The sequence below is a fragment of the Dermochelys coriacea genome, chromosome 9, assembly GCF_009764565.3.
Source record: "Dermochelys coriacea isolate rDerCor1 chromosome 9, rDerCor1.pri.v4, whole genome shotgun sequence".
Lineage (NCBI taxonomy): Eukaryota > Metazoa > Chordata > Testudines > Dermochelyidae > Dermochelys > Dermochelys coriacea.
The window spans coordinates 4,108,345-4,131,297 of record NC_050076.1 but is presented as its reverse complement, the minus strand read 5'-3'; the positions used below and the strand labels follow the sequence as shown (position 1 = coordinate 4,131,297).

General features: G+C 43.5%; 1 protein-coding gene across 8 annotated transcripts in view; it reads left to right on the top strand.

Annotated features, from left to right (window-relative positions):
* Window positions 1-22,953, top strand: part of TP63 (tumor protein p63) — a 154,495-nt gene that overhangs the window by 90,379 nt on the left and 41,163 nt on the right. For all 8 annotated transcript variants that reach the window (XM_038417176.2, XM_043492257.1, XM_043492258.1 and 5 more), the window contains one exon: window positions 1,122-1,376. In XM_038417176.2, coding sequence (XP_038273104.1) covers window positions 1,122-1,376 — 255 coding nt within the window. The remainder of the gene's footprint in view (window positions 1-1,121; window positions 1,377-22,953) is intronic.

The following is a 22,953-nucleotide window of genomic DNA, read 5'->3' as shown; positions in this document are numbered from 1 at the left end:
GAACCAGTGGAGAATAGACTTCCCCTGTGAATCCATCCCAGATCTCCTTGCAGCCCGCTGCATACTGGGATGGGAGTGTAGAGAGTGCTGTGTGGATACCCATCACCAATGAATTAATTATGGACCTCGCTATCTAAAATCAATGCTTTGATTTAAGGGGCTTCGCCACTTAGTGCACTGCTGTTTGGTAAGGCCATAGCTATCTCTAAGTGGAAGGGGGGGAGCGATTAGCCTAACTGCAATGCAGGAGAGGTAGGTTTGGAAAGAGAATCCTGCCTCTTGCTCCCTTTGCCACGGGGGGAGAGAGAGGAGTGCATTGAGGGAAAACAAGGCACATGAGCTCGTGACAGAAAAATTGTTTCTGACCCGTCTCCTCCACTGCCACCTCTTGATTGATTGCAGAACTGCCCAGACTTTCACTGTCCCCTCACAATGTTCTGATCCCCGGGGAGCTTTGGATAGCAGGAAAAGGCCCTCTGATTGTGCCACACACAGAACCTCTGGGGGGACTCCCCTCCTTTCATTAGACACAAATGTAAAGTTAAGCGTCTTGTCACCTCTCACTGCCATAGCTGTTCTCCTGCCACACCACTGCCTCCAGCCTCCCTGCTTCTCCTTCCTGGCCGGACCATGTCTGATGTCCAACTGGAAGCTCTTCAGGGCAGGAACTTGCCAGTTTTGTCTGCCTGTTTAAATATCAGGCACTATACAAATACAGCTGCTTGCACCTTCCTGTGCACTGCTGTTCCTCGGAATGAAAGGAAACTCATATCCAGCAAGTCAAGGGCTAATGCTCAGCGAGACACTTGCAGTAACTCCTTTCTGCCCTTCCCTGTCTGGTCAGTGGGCGATGTCTGTGACTAGCCATGGTGGGAATGAGAGACACAATGCAAACGTCTCAAGGGCCACACACTGTAGCCCATTCATGTTGAGTAGCTCCTTAATTGGTGACACCCCATTGATTTCAATGGGATTACTCACTGAGTGAATGAATAAGGGTGGCCACTAAATTAGGGAGTGAAATGATCTGGGGTCAGAGTACAGGATTATTGGGAGTTAGGAGAGCCATAGTCTCCTGTTTCTAAGTGTATGCTAATGCTGTTAATATTCTCTCTCCGCAGCCGCAGTACACAAACCTGGGGCTCCTAAATAGCATGGACCAGCAGATTCAAAATGGTGCCTCCTCCACCAGCCCCTACAACACGGAGCACGCTCAAAACAGCGTCACGGCACCCTCGCCCTACGCCCAGCCCAGCTCCACTTTCGATGCCCTCTCACCCTCCCCTGCCATCCCCTCGAACACAGACTACCCGGGACCTCACAGCTTCGACGTGTCATTTCAACAGTCCAGCACGGCCAAGTCAGCAACGTGGACGGTAAGGCTGCAGAAAGGGAGGACCTCCTTGACTTGGGCCTAGAAGCCACTGGACGGGCTAGTAAAGAGCTATAGGACTGCAATGAGGAGACAGCTGGGAGGAGGGGAGGGGAAAATGAATCTGAGACATGTCCATTAGGGATAAAAATCCCAGAGATTCCATGAAAACCCAAGGGGTATGAAGTGCACCCAAGGTGCACAAAATGTGCTGCCTGTCTCCAGTTCAAAGAATAAGGGGCTTGGGCACTGAACACTGGTTGACGCTCAGAATAGCGATCCAGTCCCGCAGATTGAAAACAAGGATTTTAGCACAGGCAGAAAAAGGGGTTTAGCTCTCCTCTCAGCTTCCTCACTCGGTATGTTACTATCAGATTTAGTGCGCTAAGCGTGGTGTTGAATGAACAGTGATGCCATGAGTGCTGATTGGCAAACTATACTCTCCTTTCTGACTCTGGGGGTGGATCTTTCTTTCTTACCCTATACTCCACTTCCAGGCAGGGATTGATTTCCAGTAATAATGCCAACTCTCATTATTTCTGATGCATGTGGTGGTGGGTTTTTTTAAAACCCCAGCTCTTGAAATCATGTGATTATGCAAGATTTCCCCCCCCTCCCCCTAGGGTTTAAAAACTTGCATATCTTTTAAGCTAATCTCATGAATATTGGGGGCCTAACTCATGATTTTTGAATTCTTGGGATTGGCAGTACTGGATCACTAGGGAAGTTCTGTGCCTGCAAAGAATCATATCTTTGTATTTAAATGCTTTTATGCAAGAGAGGCCATTGAACCATTTGGAGAGGAGACCTTTGCCGCCTTTGTCCAATTATATTTTAATTTGTAATTTAAGCTTTGAATCCTATATTACCCTTCTGGAAGAAAGCGAATCTCTTTCATATATTCACATATTTAGATGTGTTTTTTCAGGCTAATGCTTTTAAACCTAGGCATCCAAGTTTAAAAGGTTCACTGTTTTCTCTCTTTCACCTTAAACATTTTTTGTGGTTGGTTTTTAACGCTTGTCAGAATCACCTTATATATACATTCCCTGTCTTTAAAACTCAAGCTAACTAAATTTTAAATTTTAAAATTCAGTTTTTTGGTCCTATAAAATAACCTTTAAATTGAAGACCATTAAAATTGTACATTTGATTTTTTTTAAATTCTAACAGGATTCAATTTTTAAATCAAGTTAGATGTTCTCCCACAATGCTTGCAACTAAAACAGTGTCCAGCATTCTGCTGTTGCAAGAGAGTTTAAAAAATTACATTGACCAGTTTTATTTTTGTTGTCCAAATAAAGAGAAATTAAGATGGTGTGGGGATGGGGAGAGGGTGGAAATCAACATATAATGAACAGGAAATTATTGCATATCTTGAACGTTTTCTGTTTGCCAACATCACTTCAGAGAGTGTCCAGTCTTCTTACGGAAACCAAATTTATTTTGAAAGACAAACATAATCGTGTTCTTTCAAAAGTCAAATTGTTGTATGCCTACAGTTAAAGGGAGGCCATAAAGAAAACCATAGATCCCCTCCTTACCTGTTAGTAATCCTGCCTTATACAGTTGTAATTCAAATAAATATGAAAATCTGGATTTCTCTTTATCCTGTGTAATTTTATTTTTTCAACTTAAGGAAATTGTGTTGGTCAGTTTTACTTTCCATTTCTCCAGCACAATGTTCCTGTTGCATTTTTGGTTGTGTTCACCATTTGGGGTGGGGATGGATATATATATATATATATATATATATATATATATATATATATATATATATATATATATATATATATATATGTATATATATGTATGTGTATATATATGTATGTGTATGTATATATGAATGAGAGAGAGAGAGTTGTGGTTTTTTGTTTTGTTTTTGTTGTTTTTTTTAAGACATTTTTCACTACATATGGTACAGGGTTGTGTAAGACAAAAATTCGCCACCAAAACATTTGACGCTCTCCCATTAGTTGTCTCTGGAAAGTGCTTTCATGCGATGGATATGCAATGCATTTAGTGCCCCGAATGCAGCAAAGTGCATGAGTTGTCCCATGGATATCAAGGGAGCTACTCGTGAGCTCAAGCACATACTTTCAGTCCTTTGCTACATCTCATGCCCTTTATCTGTATATCTAAATAGGGTAGTATCTGATCAGTGCTGGGGTTCAGTTCTGATGCAGGGGGGCATGCAGGGGAAGTTTGAATTACATGCTGGTAAAAAGCAAACAGGCCTGTAGACCAAATTCCTTTCTCCACAGAACAGCATGGGAAGATGTAACATTAGCTTGTCCCACCAGTACACTTCAATGTTGCCCTGGAGGGGGCTGTGAGAGAGATGAAAAGGTAACTCAGCTCTGTTTTACACCTAAACATTAGATCACCCTAGCAACATCACTCAGGGCTGTGAAAAACTGCACACTGTGCAACGTAGCTCGGTCGATCTGAGCGCCAGTGTAAACACGAATAGGTTGATGTAAGAATCCTTCCATCGACCCAGCTACCGCCTCTAGGAGGGGTGCATTAATTCAATAAATGGGAAAAACCTTCTGTCCATGTAGGTAGCATCTGCACTCCAGCAACAAAGCTGTAGCCCATAGTGTAGACTCTTTGTACATACGGGTACCACAGCTGCAGCACCATAGCTGTGCAGGCTGGCTGTTGTGTAGACATGCCCACAGTTTTCATGGCCCACTCAGCTTTGGCCTTTCTGTCAGGTAATGCTGATGAAATTAGTGCTAGTTGGTGGTGAGGATTGTTTTTCTTTTTTTTTTTTCTTTGTAATGCCCACTGGGAACTGGTCTAAAACCAATATAGCTCTTAAGCCCTTGAGCAGTTATTTCCATCTTTAGAGCTCTGCCCTGTTGCTAATTAATCCACCAACTCGTTTCACATGGGCCTTGGAATGGGTGGTAATATGCATCTGGCTGCTTTACTGCTGGGGTGGGCGGGAGAGGATTGAAAGCTGTCTTCCTTGCTAATGCTTTAAGAAATAAGAATACACTCAAACATTGAGGAGAGAGGGTGGAGGATTGCCCCATCCTCTTGACAAATGCAGCGGGTATTAAGGTCTTGTTGGACTCTTTGTTGAGTAACTCATCTCTCCCGCTCCCTCCCCCCCATGTGACTTCATGTGCTTTGATTAATGCCTGTCTTCTCCTTTCTCTCTAATGACAGCTTAGGAATTTACCTGACTGGAAAAGTTTTTTACAGTACAATGACCTATTAAAAGCTTAATTATGAGAAGGCCCCACCCTTAAGAACCCCAGAGTATAAAGCACTGTTTCTGGCTTTCTCTTGCAGTTCCCAGGGGCAACAGCATTAAGAAAGGAAGCCAGGTTACCGTATCACGCTCTTTCCCCTGCTTGGGAGTGGCTTAGCAGGGCTGACCCACCTTGCCCTATTGGGAACCACAGTGTCTGTTGCCAGTGGATCTTCTTGTCCTGGCTGACAGAGCGAATCAAGGAAGGGCCTACTCTGAGGTTGTTCATGGTTGAGTCACGCTAGGTTGAGCTCATAGCTTTTGAAGGCTGCCAATTAGTTTCCACACATAAGAGTGTCTTTGTGAGGTATGGACATTTTGCCACTAGGTATTGGCCTGAGACCACCCATTTATTTTTCCTGGGCCAGTGAACACCTATCAGAGGGTATCTAACATTTGTCACTGTTGATCCAGCTGGACTGGAAGCAGTGACCTAGAAATGAAAGATGCAAAGGATGGTGGATAAGGTAACAGGAGGGTTGACTTGCACTTCAGATTCTGTGGTGGGCTTTTGATTAAAAGTTGACCAGAAAGCCCAACGAGAAGCAGCAGTCGCTGTTGGGTGAAACTTTGTTTCATGTGGATAACAAGCAATGAGTCTTTTGAATTTTGTCTCTGAATTCTCTAATGACCATATGGTAGGTATTCCAGTAAAATGCATTGTCTAATCCAGTTAGTTTTTCCATTTGTATACACGTTAAATTAATTAAATTAACGACAAATTAAGACTGGATGGTGGAGGACTTCAAAAGGGTGTCTGAGTTTTGAATTCCTTGAGAACACAAGAAGAGGTTCAAGTAAATCTATATTTTCAAGGACAAACATTAAAATCCTTTGAGGTTGGTTTTTTTTAAACAGTGCTACCGATCCAAGAGCTTAAGTTAAATAAAAATCAATTGAAAGTCAAGCTATAAAAAGGAACAATGTCTTATTTTTATTTGGTAATGAGAAGTCAAGGGTGTATCATTAAGCTTGAGAGAGAGCCCTTCCAATTAAGGTGAAGTCTATGCCATATGACGTGTCATTCATTGTGGGATACTTGCACTCAGTGAATTCCCATATACCATGGCTCACGACTCCTCCTATATTCTGAAGCAGAAGAAAACAAGACGTTTCAAAAGTGTTACACCTGGGATTGTTTTCTGCACAAGGAAGAGTCATGTACATCTGACCCCACCCACTCCAATAAAAAACACACTGACTTTTTTCCTGTGCAAGATGTGGCAATCAGCTGTCACTAGCAGAACCAGTTGCATGTAGAAAAGACTGATTGCAGTAGGAAAATAAAAATCTAAGCAAGAGATCAGGGTGAACTAAAGTTAACAGTATTGCCAAACTCAAACGATCAAAAATCACGAGTCAGACTGTTTTAACTTAGGAGATTGGTTTAATAAATCCTGAGATGTTTTGGGTGGTTCTTTTTATTTCCCCTTGGATTTCAAGACTTGCAGGTAAACGTGCTTCACATTTTCATGCTTTTTTCTGTAACCATGAGAGCTAGACATTTCCCCCTGCCCTTCTTTTTAAAGAAAGCTGAGATTTTTCATGCAGCCTCTTGAGTCCTGAAGCTGGGGCTTCAAGGAAAACACCTACTATTGCAAGACTTGTGGGAAAACCATAAGTATAGCGATACAGAATTAATTATATTTCCCTCCGGTAGATTGGGTTTAGCAGAGATTGCTCCTTGCAACATTTTGTTACAGAATACAGAACTCTGTGAACTTTGACTCTCAAGTGTAGGGCAGGATTGCAAGCTGCTGTTGTGTGCTCATTAACTGTGCCTACAAATCTGCTAGCTGCACATACAGGTGATCAGCTATGCATATAAATAACTATTTGCTAGTGCCGTTACTCATCTTGTTTGTGCACAATCACAATAACTGCATCCAGTTTTAAAAATCAGTCTTTGAAGGATCCGTTTGAAGCAAACAATGCAATAGCTATTCCAATCCTCATGTAAGAAATGGGCTCGCAATATTAAGGTGCCTTCTTTAACTGGACCAATGGTTTCTTTTTTTTTTTTTAAATAAATCACTGTTAATCCCTTGTTAATCAGGGTTCTGCACAGCACATTAAAAATAGTAAATCCAAATTCATGCAAAAAACAAACAACCTGTATGCCAACAGTATGGTAAAGTAGTTGGAAGCCAGAAACTCCAGTGTTAAAGATGCATGAATGGCCTTAACTCTGCCACCCTTTTGAGTGTGTGTACATTGCAATAGCCTTTAATTACATGATCACACAGTTATCTCCAAAACATTGTACCATTTTGTATACATTTGCCTCAGACACACATAATTACTTAACATCTTGGAGTGATCCTTCTTGAAGATATGACATGTTGTATGATGCTAAACATGTACCTAAGGATGAAAAAAACCACCCCCATGTTTGATACTATCACAGTATATAAAAGGTGAGTGTTAAGAGTTCTCATGCAATCTTAACTTTTGGTGTTTCTTGATCTTTAAGGGCTCAAATGTGCAACTTACCCTTTTTGTAACAGAGTTTTTCTTCAGTTTCTGGTTTTCCAGTCTTTCCTTGGAATCTCCTAGATTTTTAGAGAGAGGAAATAGAGGAAGGGAGTCTTGCTTTGGGACTTTGCAAGATGGAAGAATTTCATAGAATATCAGGGTTGGAAGGGACCTCAGGAGGTCATCTAGTCCAACCCCCTGCTCAAAGCAGAGCCAATCCCCAATTTTTGCCCCAGATCCCTAAATGGCCCCCTCAAGGATTGAGCTCACAACCCTGGGGTTAGCAGACCAATGCTCAAACCACTGAGCTATCCCTCACCCACTTCAAGCAACTAATTGGCACCTGTTTGGGTAGGTTCCATAATATGGGACTACATACATAGTACTGGTCTGCCCCATCCCATGCAAGTTAGAAGGTGCACATTGAAAAATTCTCTCTCTCTCTCTCTCTCTCTCCCCTCAGTCTGGAGGTTTGCACAACTCCCATAGTGCATCACAGCAAGTCCTGCATCTGTTTGCCTTTAAGGGGGCACCCTGGCTAATTCTTCCACGTTCTTGGATGGGGGCACCTGCCTCAGCCCAGTATGCTAGCCAGCTAAATGGTCAACGTGCTCTTGGAAAGCCTTCCTTTAACTCTTGCTGTAACAGCTACAGTAGGGTGAGAACTCCTCTTCAACATTCAAACAGATCAGAACAAACCAGGGGAGCTATACCCGATGATGCATGAGCTTTCAGGCCATGGGAGAACATTGAAACATGCCTTCATTGGCAAGGTTTTCTAACATGAGCAAAAACCAAACAGGCAGCGATAGGGAATGGGTGTCAATGGCAGCGATTACTCCTGTAAATGGAGGTCCCACAAATCTGCTTTCCAGATGAGAGCACTTCAGAAGCCTTGTTTACATTTGTTTTCCTTGGGGGGCCTGGTCGAGCCTGGCGGTAAGGCTGTAGGCATCTTTTGAGGCACTAGAGTTTGTCCTGTGTCTTTTTGAAGGGCTGATTTTTGCCAAGAAAGACAGGAAACCCTCCATCTAATTTTTTGAAGGAGGTGCCTCCTCACAGTAAGGAAACATTTTTGTGCTAGCTAATCTGGAAAGAACTAGTTCACCCATAAAAACCAGTTCAGGAGGGGCCTGAGAATCTATTTTTGCCTTTTGCACCATAAAGAGATCTGAGCACATCCAGATTCTTATTCAGAATAATTAATAAAAAAAAATAGTAACCAGGGCCTCGTTCCCAGAGACATTCTGGATTGATTAGTAGTATCTTTCCCTGTGGCTGTCTATGGTTTCAGAAACTTGCCTAATTTGGCATTTTTTTTTACTTTCTCTTTCTCTGTATATATTTGTTTTGTCTTCCATTTTTTAAATACTCTAAGGACAGTGTGGTCACGCAATTTGAACAGTTATTTGTAGTAAAGCTTTTTTTGCTGCTAATATTAATCTTTAATATTTGTATTATGGTAGTGCCTCCCCTGGGAGCAGAGAGATACACTCTCCCCCAAGCATCTTACAGTCTGATAGACAAGATAGTGACTTGGGTAAGGTTACACATGCCGGTCGGTGTTGCAGCTGGGTATAGAACTTGGGTCTGCTGAGTCACTGCCCACCAGACCATACTGCCTCACCGTATAACAAAAGTCAAATACTGTGCTCAGCACCAAGAACACTTGGGTTGCTAAACAAAATACAATGCTTAGGCTCTTCCCCAGAAGGTTCACAACTCAGGTTGCCCAGTGCTGTCCATGTGGGTGGACCCATATGCTTGCATGGAGCACGGTTGACTTAGCTATGGACCACCAGTGCTCTGTGCAGCCCTTCCCATTCCAATGTTGCTAAAAAGCAAGTTACAGAGGGGGCTAGGGTTGGCACCAGGGGGTATCCCTTGCATGGTGGTCCACAGAATGAAAAAGCTGAGCCACCATTTGGTGGAAATGAAATTCTTTGCTTTCTTCTGATTTTAGTGTATCAAACAGAGTCAGCAAAAATCTCATTCTCTGCCGGCTTTACTAAAAACAAAAATCTAAAGCTTTTTGGTTCTTAATGAGAATTCTCTGCTTCTGGGGCAGCAGGAAAAAGTGTCAATTAAACATAATTGTCACCAGTGCAACCCGAAAAGCCCCACCTTTCATGAGAAAAGAATAAAAAGAATCATAAGCCTGGATTAGGATCTTGTACTATATTTATAATATACATATAGTTTAAAAAAAATCACCGTGTGAAAAGAAACATATGATTCAAACATACCATTGCGCCTCTAGCAGTAATGCCAGAGGAATTATCTTTACAAGGAACAGCCACAACCTGGAAAGGGGCCATCTTTCAAATCAAATCAAATCTGTGTGGGGCTTGTGGTTTCTGGGAGCTAAGTGAAGTAAGGGTTAAAAACATTTACAGAGAAGAATGTCGACTGGATAGTGGCTGGGTGGGCATCTTAAAAGTAGCAAGAGCAGGAAAAAATAGTAGCCCCCCCATTTCTTTGCCTTCTGTTGTTCACTCTTGATTAAAACTTGGCATATGTCTAACAATACTTAGCACTTACGTAGTGCTTGAAATCTTCAAAGTGCTGTACAAACATTACAGCACTAATCCTTGCAACACCCCTGCCTGGTGGGCAAATCAAGGTTATAATCCCTGTTTTAGAGAGGGTGCGAGTGAGAAGCAGATAAGCCAAATTTTCCAAATGTAGCCACTGAATTTTGATGCCTTGATTTTTATTTATTTATTTGTTTATTTATTTATTTATTTCCGGGGGCTGCCTTTGGGCTGATTTTCAGTTGGCTGAGTGCCCTCAGCACTCGCTGACTGGACCAGTGAGCGGTCAGCGCTTCTGAAAGTGAGGCCCTTGACGTCTCAAGTTGGACAGTCAAAAGTGTTGGCCGTAAAGACTTGCCCGAGATCCCGTGGTAAATTGGTGGCGCAGCGCAGGGGCTGCGTCCCAATCAGACTCATCTGTGTTGTGTGAATTGGGGAGCGTTTTTAAAATATAAATGTTAGCAACATCTCTCTTTCCTGGTGGTCTTGGGTCATTGTACAAGTGTTTCAGAGTAGCAGCCGTGTTAGTCTGTATTCGCAAAAAGAAAAGGAGTACTTGTGGCACCTTAGAGACGAACAAATTTATTTGAGCATAAGCTTTCGTGAGCTACAGCTCACTTCATCGGAGCTGTAGCTCACGAAAGCTTATGCTCTAATAAATTTGTTCGTCTCTAAGGTTCCACAAGTACTTCTTTTCCTTTTGTACAACTGTTGTTTCCCTCCCTCCCCCTTATTTCAAACGTGTCCATTTTTAGAGTGTTTTTAAATAAACAAAACATTAAACAAAACTAAAAAACTTTGAGGTACAAAGATATATGTCAAGTCATTATTATGTAATTTAATACCTTAATATTTTGGGGTGGGAGGACAGTGTTTAAAATAGACCTTTGTTGCACCTGCCAATATTTGCAAAGTATAAAAGGGGATCCTTGGGCAGAATATTTCCCTCTTTTAGCTCAGATGGAACACGCTAGATGACGTATCTGCCTATTTGGGTTATTTATAAGGTGCCAGTTTTCCTTATAATATGCTGTAGACTGGACTGCAGTTCCAGAATGCACTTAAGCACCTACCTAAGTGTGTGTGAAGTCAATTGGACTACTTGTGCTTAAAGTTAAGCTCCTTGTGCTGAACTGGGGTGTAGGGGAGTGTTTTAGTAGAGCAGGCTGTGATAAGGGTAAATATTCTGCTTAAAAGACCATCCCAGATAGAGGTGGTTTGCATATAGAGGGAGCATGAACTTTCATTGCACAATAACTGCTTTTCTTAAGGTTTTTACTATTTAAAGAAGATGTGTAATGTCCATATTTTCACATAGCATATTAGCTACCAAAAAGAGCTTCTATAACTAGACCTGTACAATGTGTGTTTTGATTTATTTTAAACTTCATATTAATATGAGGATGCATTTACTGTCCTATTATAAACAGGAAAACTTTTGAAAATAAAATTCAACACATTTTATATACCAGATTAACGAAATTGATGTGGAAGGAGCAGTTCTGCTGTCTAATACATACTTTGATACCAGGTTGTGGGTTTTTTTTGTTTGTTTTCTAAGCTAGCAAGCTACATACAGGTCTGATACACCAGACCAGTTTATAACTTTCTAATGCAATACAAAATGTCACATTTAGGTGAATGTAAAGTTGCATCATAGATAAAAATGAGGAAATGCAGTTTTATGGCTGACCTTTCTTCGCAACAGTATGATTTTTTTTTTTTTAAGTATGGCTTATTTGAACTTGCTGGTTTTGTGTTACAGTTAGTCTGCTAATGAATATGCATTTTTTTTAAATCGAGTGCGCGCTGTCTTTCTGAGGGAAGTACTGAAGTTATTGACCTAGTTCCTTTCAAATATTTAAAGCACATCTTGGTAATTTTTTTTTCAAGAGGAAGATCAAAAATATCTTTAAAGTGTATATGAAAAATCATGACTTCTGGTCTGGATTGATGAAGGCCAAAATGTCCTTGCTCCTGAGCCATATGAAATGTGTGATTCCCAGCGGACAGTTGTTCATATCCCTAGCCATACCAACTCAACAGAGTCCTCAGATCCAGCGTGGAAGCCGAACTACCTCTTCAGCCCTGTTCTCTGCTGCTCCTCAGGCTGGCTCTGCTTTGTGACAGTGTTATCTAGTGGACAGAGGTCTGGGCTGGGGCTCAGGAGACCTGGGTTCTATTCTTGGCTCTGCTACTGGCCTGCTGGGTGACCTTGGGCAAGTCACTATGCCTCACGGTGCCTCGGTTTCCCAATCTGTAAAATGGGGACAATGATACTGACCTCTTTGTAAAGGACTCTTGAGATCTACTGACAAAAAGTGCTAAAGGAGTACTAGATATTATGTATTTTTATTTGTTTATTTGTGGCTGAACTTCAGTTCTCAGGGCCCCTAACTCATCACATTTACCTAGCAATAAGTTCATTTAAAATATTTTTTAAGTTTATAAACACGCCTGTTGAAACACTGGGTTTTGGCCCTGGCTTAGCTGGTAATTTAATGCTTCCTCAGCTTTATGTCTAGAGTGTCAACACTGTAAGGCACATCAGAGGGAAGTCCTCATGCAGAAACGGTTTGAGTGTCTGCTTGAATGAAAGCCGCTCTTCCCATTTGTGAGGCTGGAGTGAGAGGAAGTCAGAGGACCTTGTACTGAAGGCAGCAGAGCAGTCTGATGTAGAGTTGGTAGCACTCTTGCTCTAGTATGCCCGAGCGTGGGTGGCCATCGGTACCATTTCATCAGTCTCAAATTGGTCATCGCCCAGTTCCTTCCCCTGAGCGTGATCTAGTCTACCGTGGAACTAGGGCTCCAACTCTCCCTCCAGACTTGGAATTGGAAGAGCAGCCCAAGCCTAGTGATGGGTTGAGGAGCACGAGAGTGAACAGAAGATGCACAGTGGTGATAGCCCTAGTGTCCGGTTTGGAGGCCAGCCATTAAGGAACAGGGCACCCTGGGGCGCTGACTTCTGGAAGTTGCTGTCTGCATGCCAATAGGAGAGAGAGGATAAAAGTTCCCAAGAGATGCTCACCGGACACTGAACGTGAAGCGACGTGTTCATTAATCAGTTATGTGATGATATATTTTATGGTGAGTTTGTTTCCCATTCTTCCTGCTGCAGACTGCTCAGATTATTAATTCTGAGTCATCCATTTGCTGTCCTATCTCCAGTGTTCTTGAAGCATATCGGTGCACGGCATTGCTAGATTTCTTATTAGGCAGATTTTGCCTTGTTTAAAGGCCTCTCACAAAAGATCATCATTGCAGACTCCTACCTACAAAGACACCGTGGGTCCCTAGAATGGCCATATGAGGAAGGAGCACTGGCCCAGATTTTTAAAGGCATTTAAACTTTTGAAATCAATGGGCGTTAGGTGCCTACAGACCTTTACAAATCTGGTCCATTGTAATTAGATGGCATATGTCATGTCATTTTCATGAATGTTAAACTGATACAATAGAAGATTGTGAAACCTTTCTTCAAGGATCTTGACCAAAACCAATTGCTTTTAAAGCCGACATTCTCCTCTAGAAAGTGACGGTGTAAAAATGACACTTTCTTGCCCCACAGCCCCTCAGTTCAGTGAAAATATGCTGACTTCTGTGAGAGAAAAAACTTTTTACGAAAGGCCTGGATTCTCCAACTTCTGGTGCAGCATCAGCAAACTTGTTCACTAAGTTCCAATCAGTGAGATCAGGCAAATCCAGTGAAGAAAATGGCATTGCACTGGTGTCATTTGCATACAAAATCGGACCCCCCGCCCTCCCCAAGCCTTTACTGTTGGCGATGTCTGAGGTGTAAAGAACCCATCTTGATGTGTGGATTCCAGGCCTGGCCATTAGCAAAACAGGTCCACATATGTACCTTTGATATGGAGTCATTGACAGACCACAGACTTGGCACACCATGATCCTATGATGAGATTACTGGTTCTGTGGATGAAGGGAAAGCAGTGGATGTATTGTTTCTTGACTTTAGCAAAGCTTTTGACACGGTCTCCCACAGCATTCTTGTCAGCAAGTTAAGGAAGTATGGGCTGGATGAATGCACTATAAGGTGGGTAGAAAGCTGGCTAGATTGTCGGGCTCAACGGGTAGTGATCAATGGCTCCATGTCTAGTTGGCAGCCGGTGTCAAGTGGAGTGCCCCAGGGGTCGGTCCTGGGGCCCGTTTTGTTCAATATCTTCATAAATGATCTGGAGGATGGTGTGGATTGCACTCTCAGCAAATTTGCGGATGATACTAAACTGGGAGGAGTGGTAGATACGCTGGAGGGGAGGGATAGGATACAGAAGGACCTAGACAAATTGGAGGATTGGGCCAAAAGAAATCTAATGAGGTTCAATAAGGATAAATGCAGGGTCCTGCACTTAGGATGGAAGAATCCAATGCACCGCTACAGACTAGGGACCGAATGGCTCGGCAGCAGTTCTGCGGAAAAGGACCTAGGGGTGACAGTGGACGAGAAGCTGGATATGAGTCAGCAGTGTGCCCTTGTTGCCAAGAAGGCCAATGGCATTTTGGGTTGTATAAGTAGGGGCATAGCGAGCAGATCGAGGGACGTGATCGTTCCCCTCTATTCGACACTGGTGAGGCCTCATCTGGAGTACTGTGTCCAGTTTTGGGCCCCACACTACAGGAAGGATGTGGATAAATTGGAAAGAGTACAACGAAGGGCAACGAAAATGATTAGGGGTCTAGAGCACATGACTTATGAGGAGAGGCTGAGGGAGCTGGGATTGTTTAGTCTGCAGAAGAGAAGAATGAGGGGGGATTTGATAGCTGCTTTCAACTACCTGAAAGGGGGTTTCAAAGAGGATGGCTCTAGACTGTTCTCAATGGTAGCAGATGACAGAACGAGGAGTAATGGTCTCAAGTTGCAATGGGGGAGGTTTAGATTGGATATTAGGAAAAACTTTTTCACTAAGAGGGTGGTGAAACACTGGAATGCGTTACCTAGGGAGGTGGTAGAATCTCCTTCCTTAGAGGTTTTTAAGGTCAGGCTTGACAAAGCCCTGGCTGGGATGATTTAACTGGGACTTGGTCCTGCTTTGAGCAGGGGGTTGGACTAGATGACCTTCTGGGGTCCCTTCCAACCCTGATATTCTATGATTCTATGATTCTATTGTTAGTCACTTAACAGTAGAATGGTACTCTCTTATGGAGGTGTCTTCTACTAAAAGTGAAGCGGGATGGTGTTCTACATTTGTGGGCAGCTTATTAAAACAGGGCTAATAAAGAGTCTCTCTTGTATAGGGTTTTCCTGTGCACTTTTAAATGTAGTGTGCATTGTGGTTTTCCATGTTGGCTAGTGAAGTGAGGTGCCTAACTAGAGAGGTCTTTTTTCAAGAAACTAGCAAGTGTCGCCGCTCCCCAAAAATCAGCATCATGAAATCCCCTTTGAGGTGTCTTAAGTTGGCAAGCCAAAATCACCTTTGGAAATCTAGGCCTATATTTTTGTCTGCTGTGTGACACAATCTTAGCGTAATCTGTTCACTGAGGAGCTAGCGTTTGTGGGCTTCCTTGAAAAGCACAGCTTAGCTTGTATATGAACTGTTACTGTCCTGGGCTGTCATTTGGCAATCTGCTTAGTGCTCACTTCCCTGCTCAGGTGAGGCACCTCTCCAATTTTCTGTGTAGGCGGCTGTATTTGGGGGCTTGGCCATCCTGGAAAAACAAGGGTGTAACCGTTAGCTCAGTCAGTTTTATCCACTGGTCAGTCCAACCCAGTTACACCTTCTAGGGATCATCCATCCCTCAAGCCTCATTAGGGAGAGGCTCTTGCCTAACTTGTCACTGACTCACTTGCCACGGTATGAGCTAATGTCTTACTTGTCCCTGTGAAATGTGTCACTAGGCAGCCCTGAAATATAACAGTAGCGTTTTTATGGACCCCTGGCATTGTTGAAGCTGTGATGGGGAAAACATTGACTGCTGACCCTCACTCGCTTACATTTATCTACATTAGTAGCTCTGATCCTAGCACATCTGTTTTTGCTTGCACTGCTGTAGGTAAGTTAGAGTTAATAACGATAAAAAAAAATTAAATAACCTTTGAGTTTTGGCCACAGGCAAAGTAGGTGAAACGATGTGTTTTGGAGATGAATGTTCTTGCAGGAGGCAAGATGTAGCTTGCAGAAGAACATCTGCAACCAATCCATTCTGTATGAGATGGGGCCAAGACTTGTTTGTGTCTCAGTACCTGTTCAAACATGTAGCACAGCAAAAATTTCTAAACACGCTGTGGAGGGTGGACCAGCAGAGTGAGAGAGAGAGAGAGAGAAATCCAAGTTGAAAGTTGACTAAATAGCTGTGATTTCTTCATAAAACTTTTAAACATGTTGTTAATTTGATTAGCAACTTTCAGTGCATAATAGAAGAGAGCTTGATTTAAAAAAAAAAAAAAATTTAAGTGCTCACATTGGTGGCCAGAAAGTATCTGGTTTGGCTAAGATCAAATGTAGTATCAGTTTAATGTCTACAAAGACCTATCTCTGAGGACTTTATTCGAGAGAGAGTCTCTCCAGAGCCTAGATGAAAGGAGTCAGGATACTTGTGTTTTGTTACTGATTCTCTTCTGACATGCTGAAACCCGTCACGGTAGCATTTAACTTCAAAAAGGGGAACTACACAAAAACGAGGAAGCTAGTTAAACAGAATTAAAAGAAACAGTCACAAGAGTGAAATGCCTGCAAGCTGCATGTAAACTAATTAAAAACACCGTAATAGAAGCTCAGTATAAATCTATACCTGAATTTAAAAAAAAGACCAAAAAAGTAAATTCACTATGATGAAGCAACAGAGTAAAAGAGTCAGTGAGAGGCAAAAAGGCACCCTTTAAAAACTGAAAGTCAAATTCTACTGAGAAAAACAGGAAGGACCATAAACTCAAATCAAGTGTAAAAGTATAATTAGACCAAAAAAGAATTTGAAGAGCGACTAGCAAAAGACATAAAAACTAGCAAAAGAGACAAATAATTTAACAGCAAAGTTTTCTTAAAGTACATCAGAAGCAGGATGTCTGTCAAACAGTCGGGGGACAACTGGACAATAGAGGTGCTAAGGGAGCACTCAAGGAAGACAAGGCTGTTACAGAGAAGCTAAATTAAATTTTTGCATCAGTCTTCTCTGCAGAGGATGTGAGGGAGATTTCCACACCTTGAGCCATTCTTTTTAGGTGACAAATCTGAGGAAGTGTCTCAGACTCAGGTGTCAATAGAGGAGGTTTTGGAACAAATTGAGAAATTAAACTGTAATAAGTCACTAGGACAAGAGGCTATTTACCCAAGAGTTCTGAAGGCACTCAGAAATGAAATTGCAATATGAAACTCATCTGTGGTATGTAACCTATGACTTAAATCAACCTCTATACCAGATGACTGGAAGATAAGTAATGTAAAACTGACTTTTAAAAAGAACTTCAGAAGCGATCCTGGCAATTACAGGCCAGTAAACCTAACTTCAGTACCAGGCAGAATGGTTGACTCTATAGTCAAGAACAAAAATATTAGAGAGACAGATGAACACGATACATTGGGGAAGAGTCAACTCTGCTTTTGTAAAGGGAAATCACGCCTCACCAATCTCTTAGAATTCTTTGAGCATGTCAACAAGCATGTTGTTAAGGGTGATCTAGTTGCTGCATCATACTTGGACTTTGAGAGAGCCTTTGACAAGGTCCTACACCAAAGGCTTTTAATCAAAGTAAGCGGTTATGGGATAAGAGGAAACGTCCTCTCATTGTTTAGTAACTGGTTAAAAGATAAAAACAAAGGGTAGGAATAAATTATCTTTGCATAGTGGAGAGAGGTAAATAATGAGGGTCCCACAAGGATCTGTGCTGGGACTAGCGCTGTTCAACACATTCATGAATGATTTGGAAAAGAGGTGGCAAAGTTTGTAGATGATAAAAAATTATTCAAGATACTTAAGTCCGGAGCAGACTGTGAAGAGTTAAAGGGATCTCACAAACCCGGAAGACTGGGCAAGAAAATGGCAGATGAAATTCAGTGTTGATAAACGCAAAGTAACGCACATTGGAAAACATCATCCCAATTATACATACAAAATGGTGGGGTCTAAATTAGCTGTTAGCACTGAAGAAATGATCTTAAAGTGGTCCTGGATCGTTCTCTGAAAACATCTGCTCAGTGTGGCAGTCAAAAAAGCTAACAATGTTAGGAACCATTAGGAAAAGGATAGGTAGAATAGTAAATATTGTTGTCTGTGTGCTCTCTCCAAATGCTGTCTCTGCCCTGTGCAGATAGTTGGTTCAGCAGACCTTGATAATATTACCCAAAAAGGACCACCAGCACGGTTCAGTGATGAAGGCAGTCAACCAGGTTTATTGCCCTCATGATGCAAGCACCCTGGCTCCGTGGTTACAGGTACACTAACATGAGCGTCCAGCGGCAAGGAACAGTTCAGTCAGCAGCTGGACTTTCTGCTGTCCCCAAGGCTGCACAAATGGTTAAGGCGAGGCACCCCAATATTTACAGACTCAGACAAGGAACTCTTGTACCATCTTCTGTGTTTCATGGCAGCTACTTGTTACCACCCCTCGTATCATGCTCCAGGTGTCTCGGGCACAACATCCATATTCATTATTTCTAGCAGATCCTTTTAGGTGGTGGTAGGCCAGGATGTCCCTAGGTTAAGCTTTTGGAGTATGTTCTCCCACATACCCCAATATCTGTTGCTTCCTAGGGGTGCCTGTGTTTTAGCCACACTAGCAATACTTGTGCCATGGTCATACAGTGAACATATAGTGAATCTGCTTTAATACATGGCCTAACTTTGGTTCACAGCCTGTGGTTCAGGCCTCAGATCTTGCACCAGGCCCAGTGCTCCAGGCTCTCTTTCTCCTACAAATATCATCATGCCACTAAATATCATAATGGTACAGTCACTTCTTGAATACTGCGTGCAGTTCTGCTCACCCCCTCTCAAAACAAAATATATCAGAATTGGGAAAAGTACAGAGGAGGGCAACAAAAACGATGAGGGGTCTGGAACGGCTTCCATAAGAGGAGAGATTAATAGAGTGGGACTGCTTGGCTTGGAAAAGAGACGACTAAGGGGTGGGGGGGGAAGATGACAGAGGTCTATAAAATCGTGACTGGTGTGGAGAACGTGAGTAGGGAAGTGTTATTTGCTCTTTCACATAACACTAAGACCAGGGACCATGCAATGAAATGAATAGGCAGCAGGTTTAAATCAAACAAAAAGAAGTATGTCTTCACACAATGCACAGTCAACCTGTGGAACTCGTTGCCAGGGAATGTTGCGAAGGCCAAAACTATAACTGGGCTGAAAAAAGAATTGGGTAAATTCATGGAGGATAGGTCCATCAAAGGCTATTAGCCAAGATGATCAGGAGCACAGCCCCATCTTCTGGGTGTCCTTATACCGCTGACTGCCAAAGGTTGGGAGTAGACAACAGGGGATGGATTACTCGATAATTGGCGTGTTTTGTTCACTGCCACTGAAGCACCTGGCACCGGCCACTGCTAGATAGACCATTGGTCCAACCCAGTATGGCCATTCTTGTGAATAACGTTGGGCAAGTCTCCAAAACTCTAGGACATGGACTCCTAGTGAAATACACACTTTCTCACATGCTACTGACCATGATCCTGTTCGGGCAGTAAGAACCAAATACAGAATGAATGCTCAGCAGCCGCAATTTTAAAAGCTTATTAATCCACCTATAATTTTGTCCAATGTACAATGCCCCCGTCGGTGTAAAGTTTCTCTCCTCCCCTCTCTCGCAGCCCCTCCTAGAGTGGGTGTGCTGGAACGGAGAATCTGACCCCCTGAGTTTGGGTTTCCTAGCACTGGATCCTGTAGCTCCTGAAAAAGGCTTGTTCAGCCAAGCATGGGTGCTCTGCAAAGTCCATGATGTGCCGGTGAGTTAAAGAAATCCTGTGTGTAAGAGCCTCTCCCCTCCTACGGCAGTGTGGCCAGGCCTTGTCTGTAGTGCACTTGCTGTGTTGGAATGAATGCACTCTGGGTGTGCGCACACGCATGCTCACACCCACAGTCGCATGCATTTGTTGGCCTCTGCCAGGCATCCTCTTGCAAAGGGTCTTCCTCAGACCCCAGGAAGCTTTATAGTTTCTTGCAAGCCACCAAAAGGCGTAAGAGAACCCTTTGCTATGGCTTGAGGAGAGCAGTAGTTACTGGGTCTCGGTCCCTGTAGGTCCCCTTTACCTGTAGAGATGCTAAGGCTGCTCCCCAGTGTGCATCTCCTGTGCTCCCTCAGAATGCTTCTCCTCCCTTCATTCCCTGTGTCTTCACAGCTGTGTTGCTGGGACAGCGCCTTGAGCAACAGCACTGCCTCTCTCTGGGGAAATTGTTTTTGCAAAGGGGGTTCCAAAAGTGTGGGCCTTCCTGTTGGTTTGCTTTTTGGAGCCTCCCTTGCAAAAATGAGCACAGGGCGGCTTGAGCATGAAGCCCTGGGAGGCGTCTGCCACTTGCTAAAATTATGGGCTTTGTTCCCCCCTCCCCCCCCGGTAAGCCCTGCCCATCGCAGGCCTCCTCTGCACACCTACAGTGCATGCCAAAGCCTCACCTTTTACCTGAGCTCCGGCCTCTAATTTCTTTTCCAAATGCCGTCATTTAATTCCCCCTCCAAATCCATACTAGCGCTTTGGAAAAAGCCCCTTTTTTTTCCTTGCAAGGGGATTCCATTCAGAGCTACCTGCAAAGCCCTAGTCGAGAATGTGCCTGCACTTTCTCTTGACTCCACAAGCAGCTAACGTTGCGCAGCTGCAAACTGTACCTGCAGGAGTGGATGTTCCATGCAGAAAATTAGCTTAGGGAGTCAAGGCCACATTTTTCTTTGCTAATTAGAGGATTAAAGATGCAGAAGTTTGGAGCCAGCTGTCAGCATGCCATGGAAGAGAGTCTTTGATGGTTGCATCTGACTAGAGATTAAATAAATTGCATTTTAAATAAAAAATGAGGTAACTGTTTTAGTCTAGCTGGGCCCCCAAGAATAACTCATGCCCTCTAACGCTGGGCAGCTGGTATACTGTGGCCTCTAACCCAGACTGTTCATAATCATCTCGTTTCCTTGTCCTTCTCCCATTTGTTTGTACCCACTGGATGTCTCTTGTCTGTACTTTAAATAGTAAGCCCTTCTGAGCAGGGACTGCTTTGAGTTTGAATGAGACCCTCCCCCAAACCCGTTTCACTCCATAGCAGAGCTGCATTTATGCGCCTCTGGTGCGTTTTGGCAAGGTTCAGGTACGTCTCATCCTACGTCATCCTTGCGCTTAGCTTTTCAGAAAAACTGAGATCCAGATCCCATCTGACTCCTTTGTGCCACTCGGGTGTAAAGCTAGTGGAGTGCAGGGGCAGGACTGAGGATAGAAGGATCAGGAGGATGCAACTTAACTGGTCCCCAATTGGTTTGTGGACCATCATGGCAGATCTTGTGACAGGCTGTCCCACAGAAAGTCTCTTGTCTGGATTGTGGCATATTAAATGCCCAGCTGCAAGTCATAGAGTCTTAGAGATGTAGGGTTGGAAGGGACTTCAGGAAGTCACCTAGTTTATTCCCCCTGCTCTCAGGTAAAACCAAGGAAATCTAGATCATGCCTGACAGGTGATTGTCCACCCTGTTCTTAAAAACCTCCAATGATGGGGATTCCAATGGCCAGAACTAGCTGGAGTTTTAAGGCTTGATAGGCATATTACCATTCAATGATATTCATAATTCTGCAAGCTAAGAGACAGATAGAGGGATGCTCAGATCTTGTGCATTGAGATATGACTGATTGCTTAGGGGAATAGGAGTCAGTTTTCCCTTATGTACAGCATTGCTTATAATTGTGCATTCTGAGGTTTATGGAGGCTTTGCACCTTCCTCTGAAGCACTGGGTGTGAGCTGTGCTGACGGTAGGATATAGAAGGATATGAGCTCATTATTTTATTGCAACTTAAGGTTCTCTTTGTTTATCTGTGTTCAGCGTGGGACCTCTCGGTGCCAGAAAGATGTTGATAAATTACTGGGAATACAGAGGAGAGCACAAAATGAAATCAAAATGCTGGAGGGATGTGATAACCATCCACAATTATAGTACACCTCCCTTAATTGAGAAATCTGATTAAAAGGGGTGTTTCCCAGGGAGCTGCCCACCTCCCATCCTTGTTCAATGGCAAGGGCTGCTGCTCATTTGGGAAAGTGATGTTGCTTTAACTGGAGTGATCCTGCCCCCTGACTGCCCAATTATGCACACCCTGTTCCATCCAGAGCTTGCAATCTGCACAGGGAGCGCTGCTGGGACTGTCAAGCTATGCAGCTGTTTCCATCATCCCTCTGGTGGTTTTTCTTGGAAAGCAAATTTCAGATTTGCAGCCCTGGAGATTTGCACCAGAAACCTGCTTCAAAGAGTTTAACCCTCGTCCAGAGGGGATAACCGAAAGACCTCATGTGATCTATGGGACCAACTGAAACGATGCAAATGGCTAAAAATCAATATTCTGATTCCAACCAAGGCCCAGATCATTCGATAAATGATTTCAAGGGGTGAACTAATTTGGGGATCTCCCTCTGTCAGTGCTCAGAGGCAAAGGCACTGGCTGAATCGACATGTGCCAAGTTGATTTCCCCACAAACAGATCCATGCAGGCAACCCCCTTCATCCCTATAGAATCCTATTGCATTCAGTAGGGTGATGCAGCAATCCAGCTCATGGAGCTGGTATAATATGAGGCCTTAAATCTCACTTGTCATCCTTCTGTGTGGCTTTCCATGTCCCAGTTGCAGTGTTCTCCCCTGCTTCTCCTGGCTGTACAATGTGGAGTGGGCCCAGGACTGGGTAGGCTTCGTACATTATCTCAGGGAGACAAGGAAATGGGGAACACTCCACTGACTGACTTGTCAATCAAGGTATTTGAAGGCGTGACCTGGTGATCTGCCCAGCAGCTGCAGGGATGTGGGTAGGTGTTGTGATTAAGGTTACTAGGTCCCTGAACGTGATTCTTTAGTGTCCAGGGAACTGAGATTCAGCAGGGTACTTAAGCAAGTGCGTAACTTTAAGCATGTGCATAATCCCTTTGAAGTCAGCGGGTCTGCTCCCTTGCTTGAAGCTCTGTAGTTGCTTGCGTACCGGGCTGAATCAGGTGTTGGCTGTGAAAGCAGTTTCCAGAGAAACCACATAAACTAAAGCTAACTCCGGGGCTGTACTTGGCTGGGTTTTTGTGGTGGGGGGAGCGTTTGGAGAAAATACTGTTGACCAGGCAGGTCTCAATCCTGGTTACTCTCCACATCCTAGTCCTGTCTTCTCACCATCCGCCCCCGC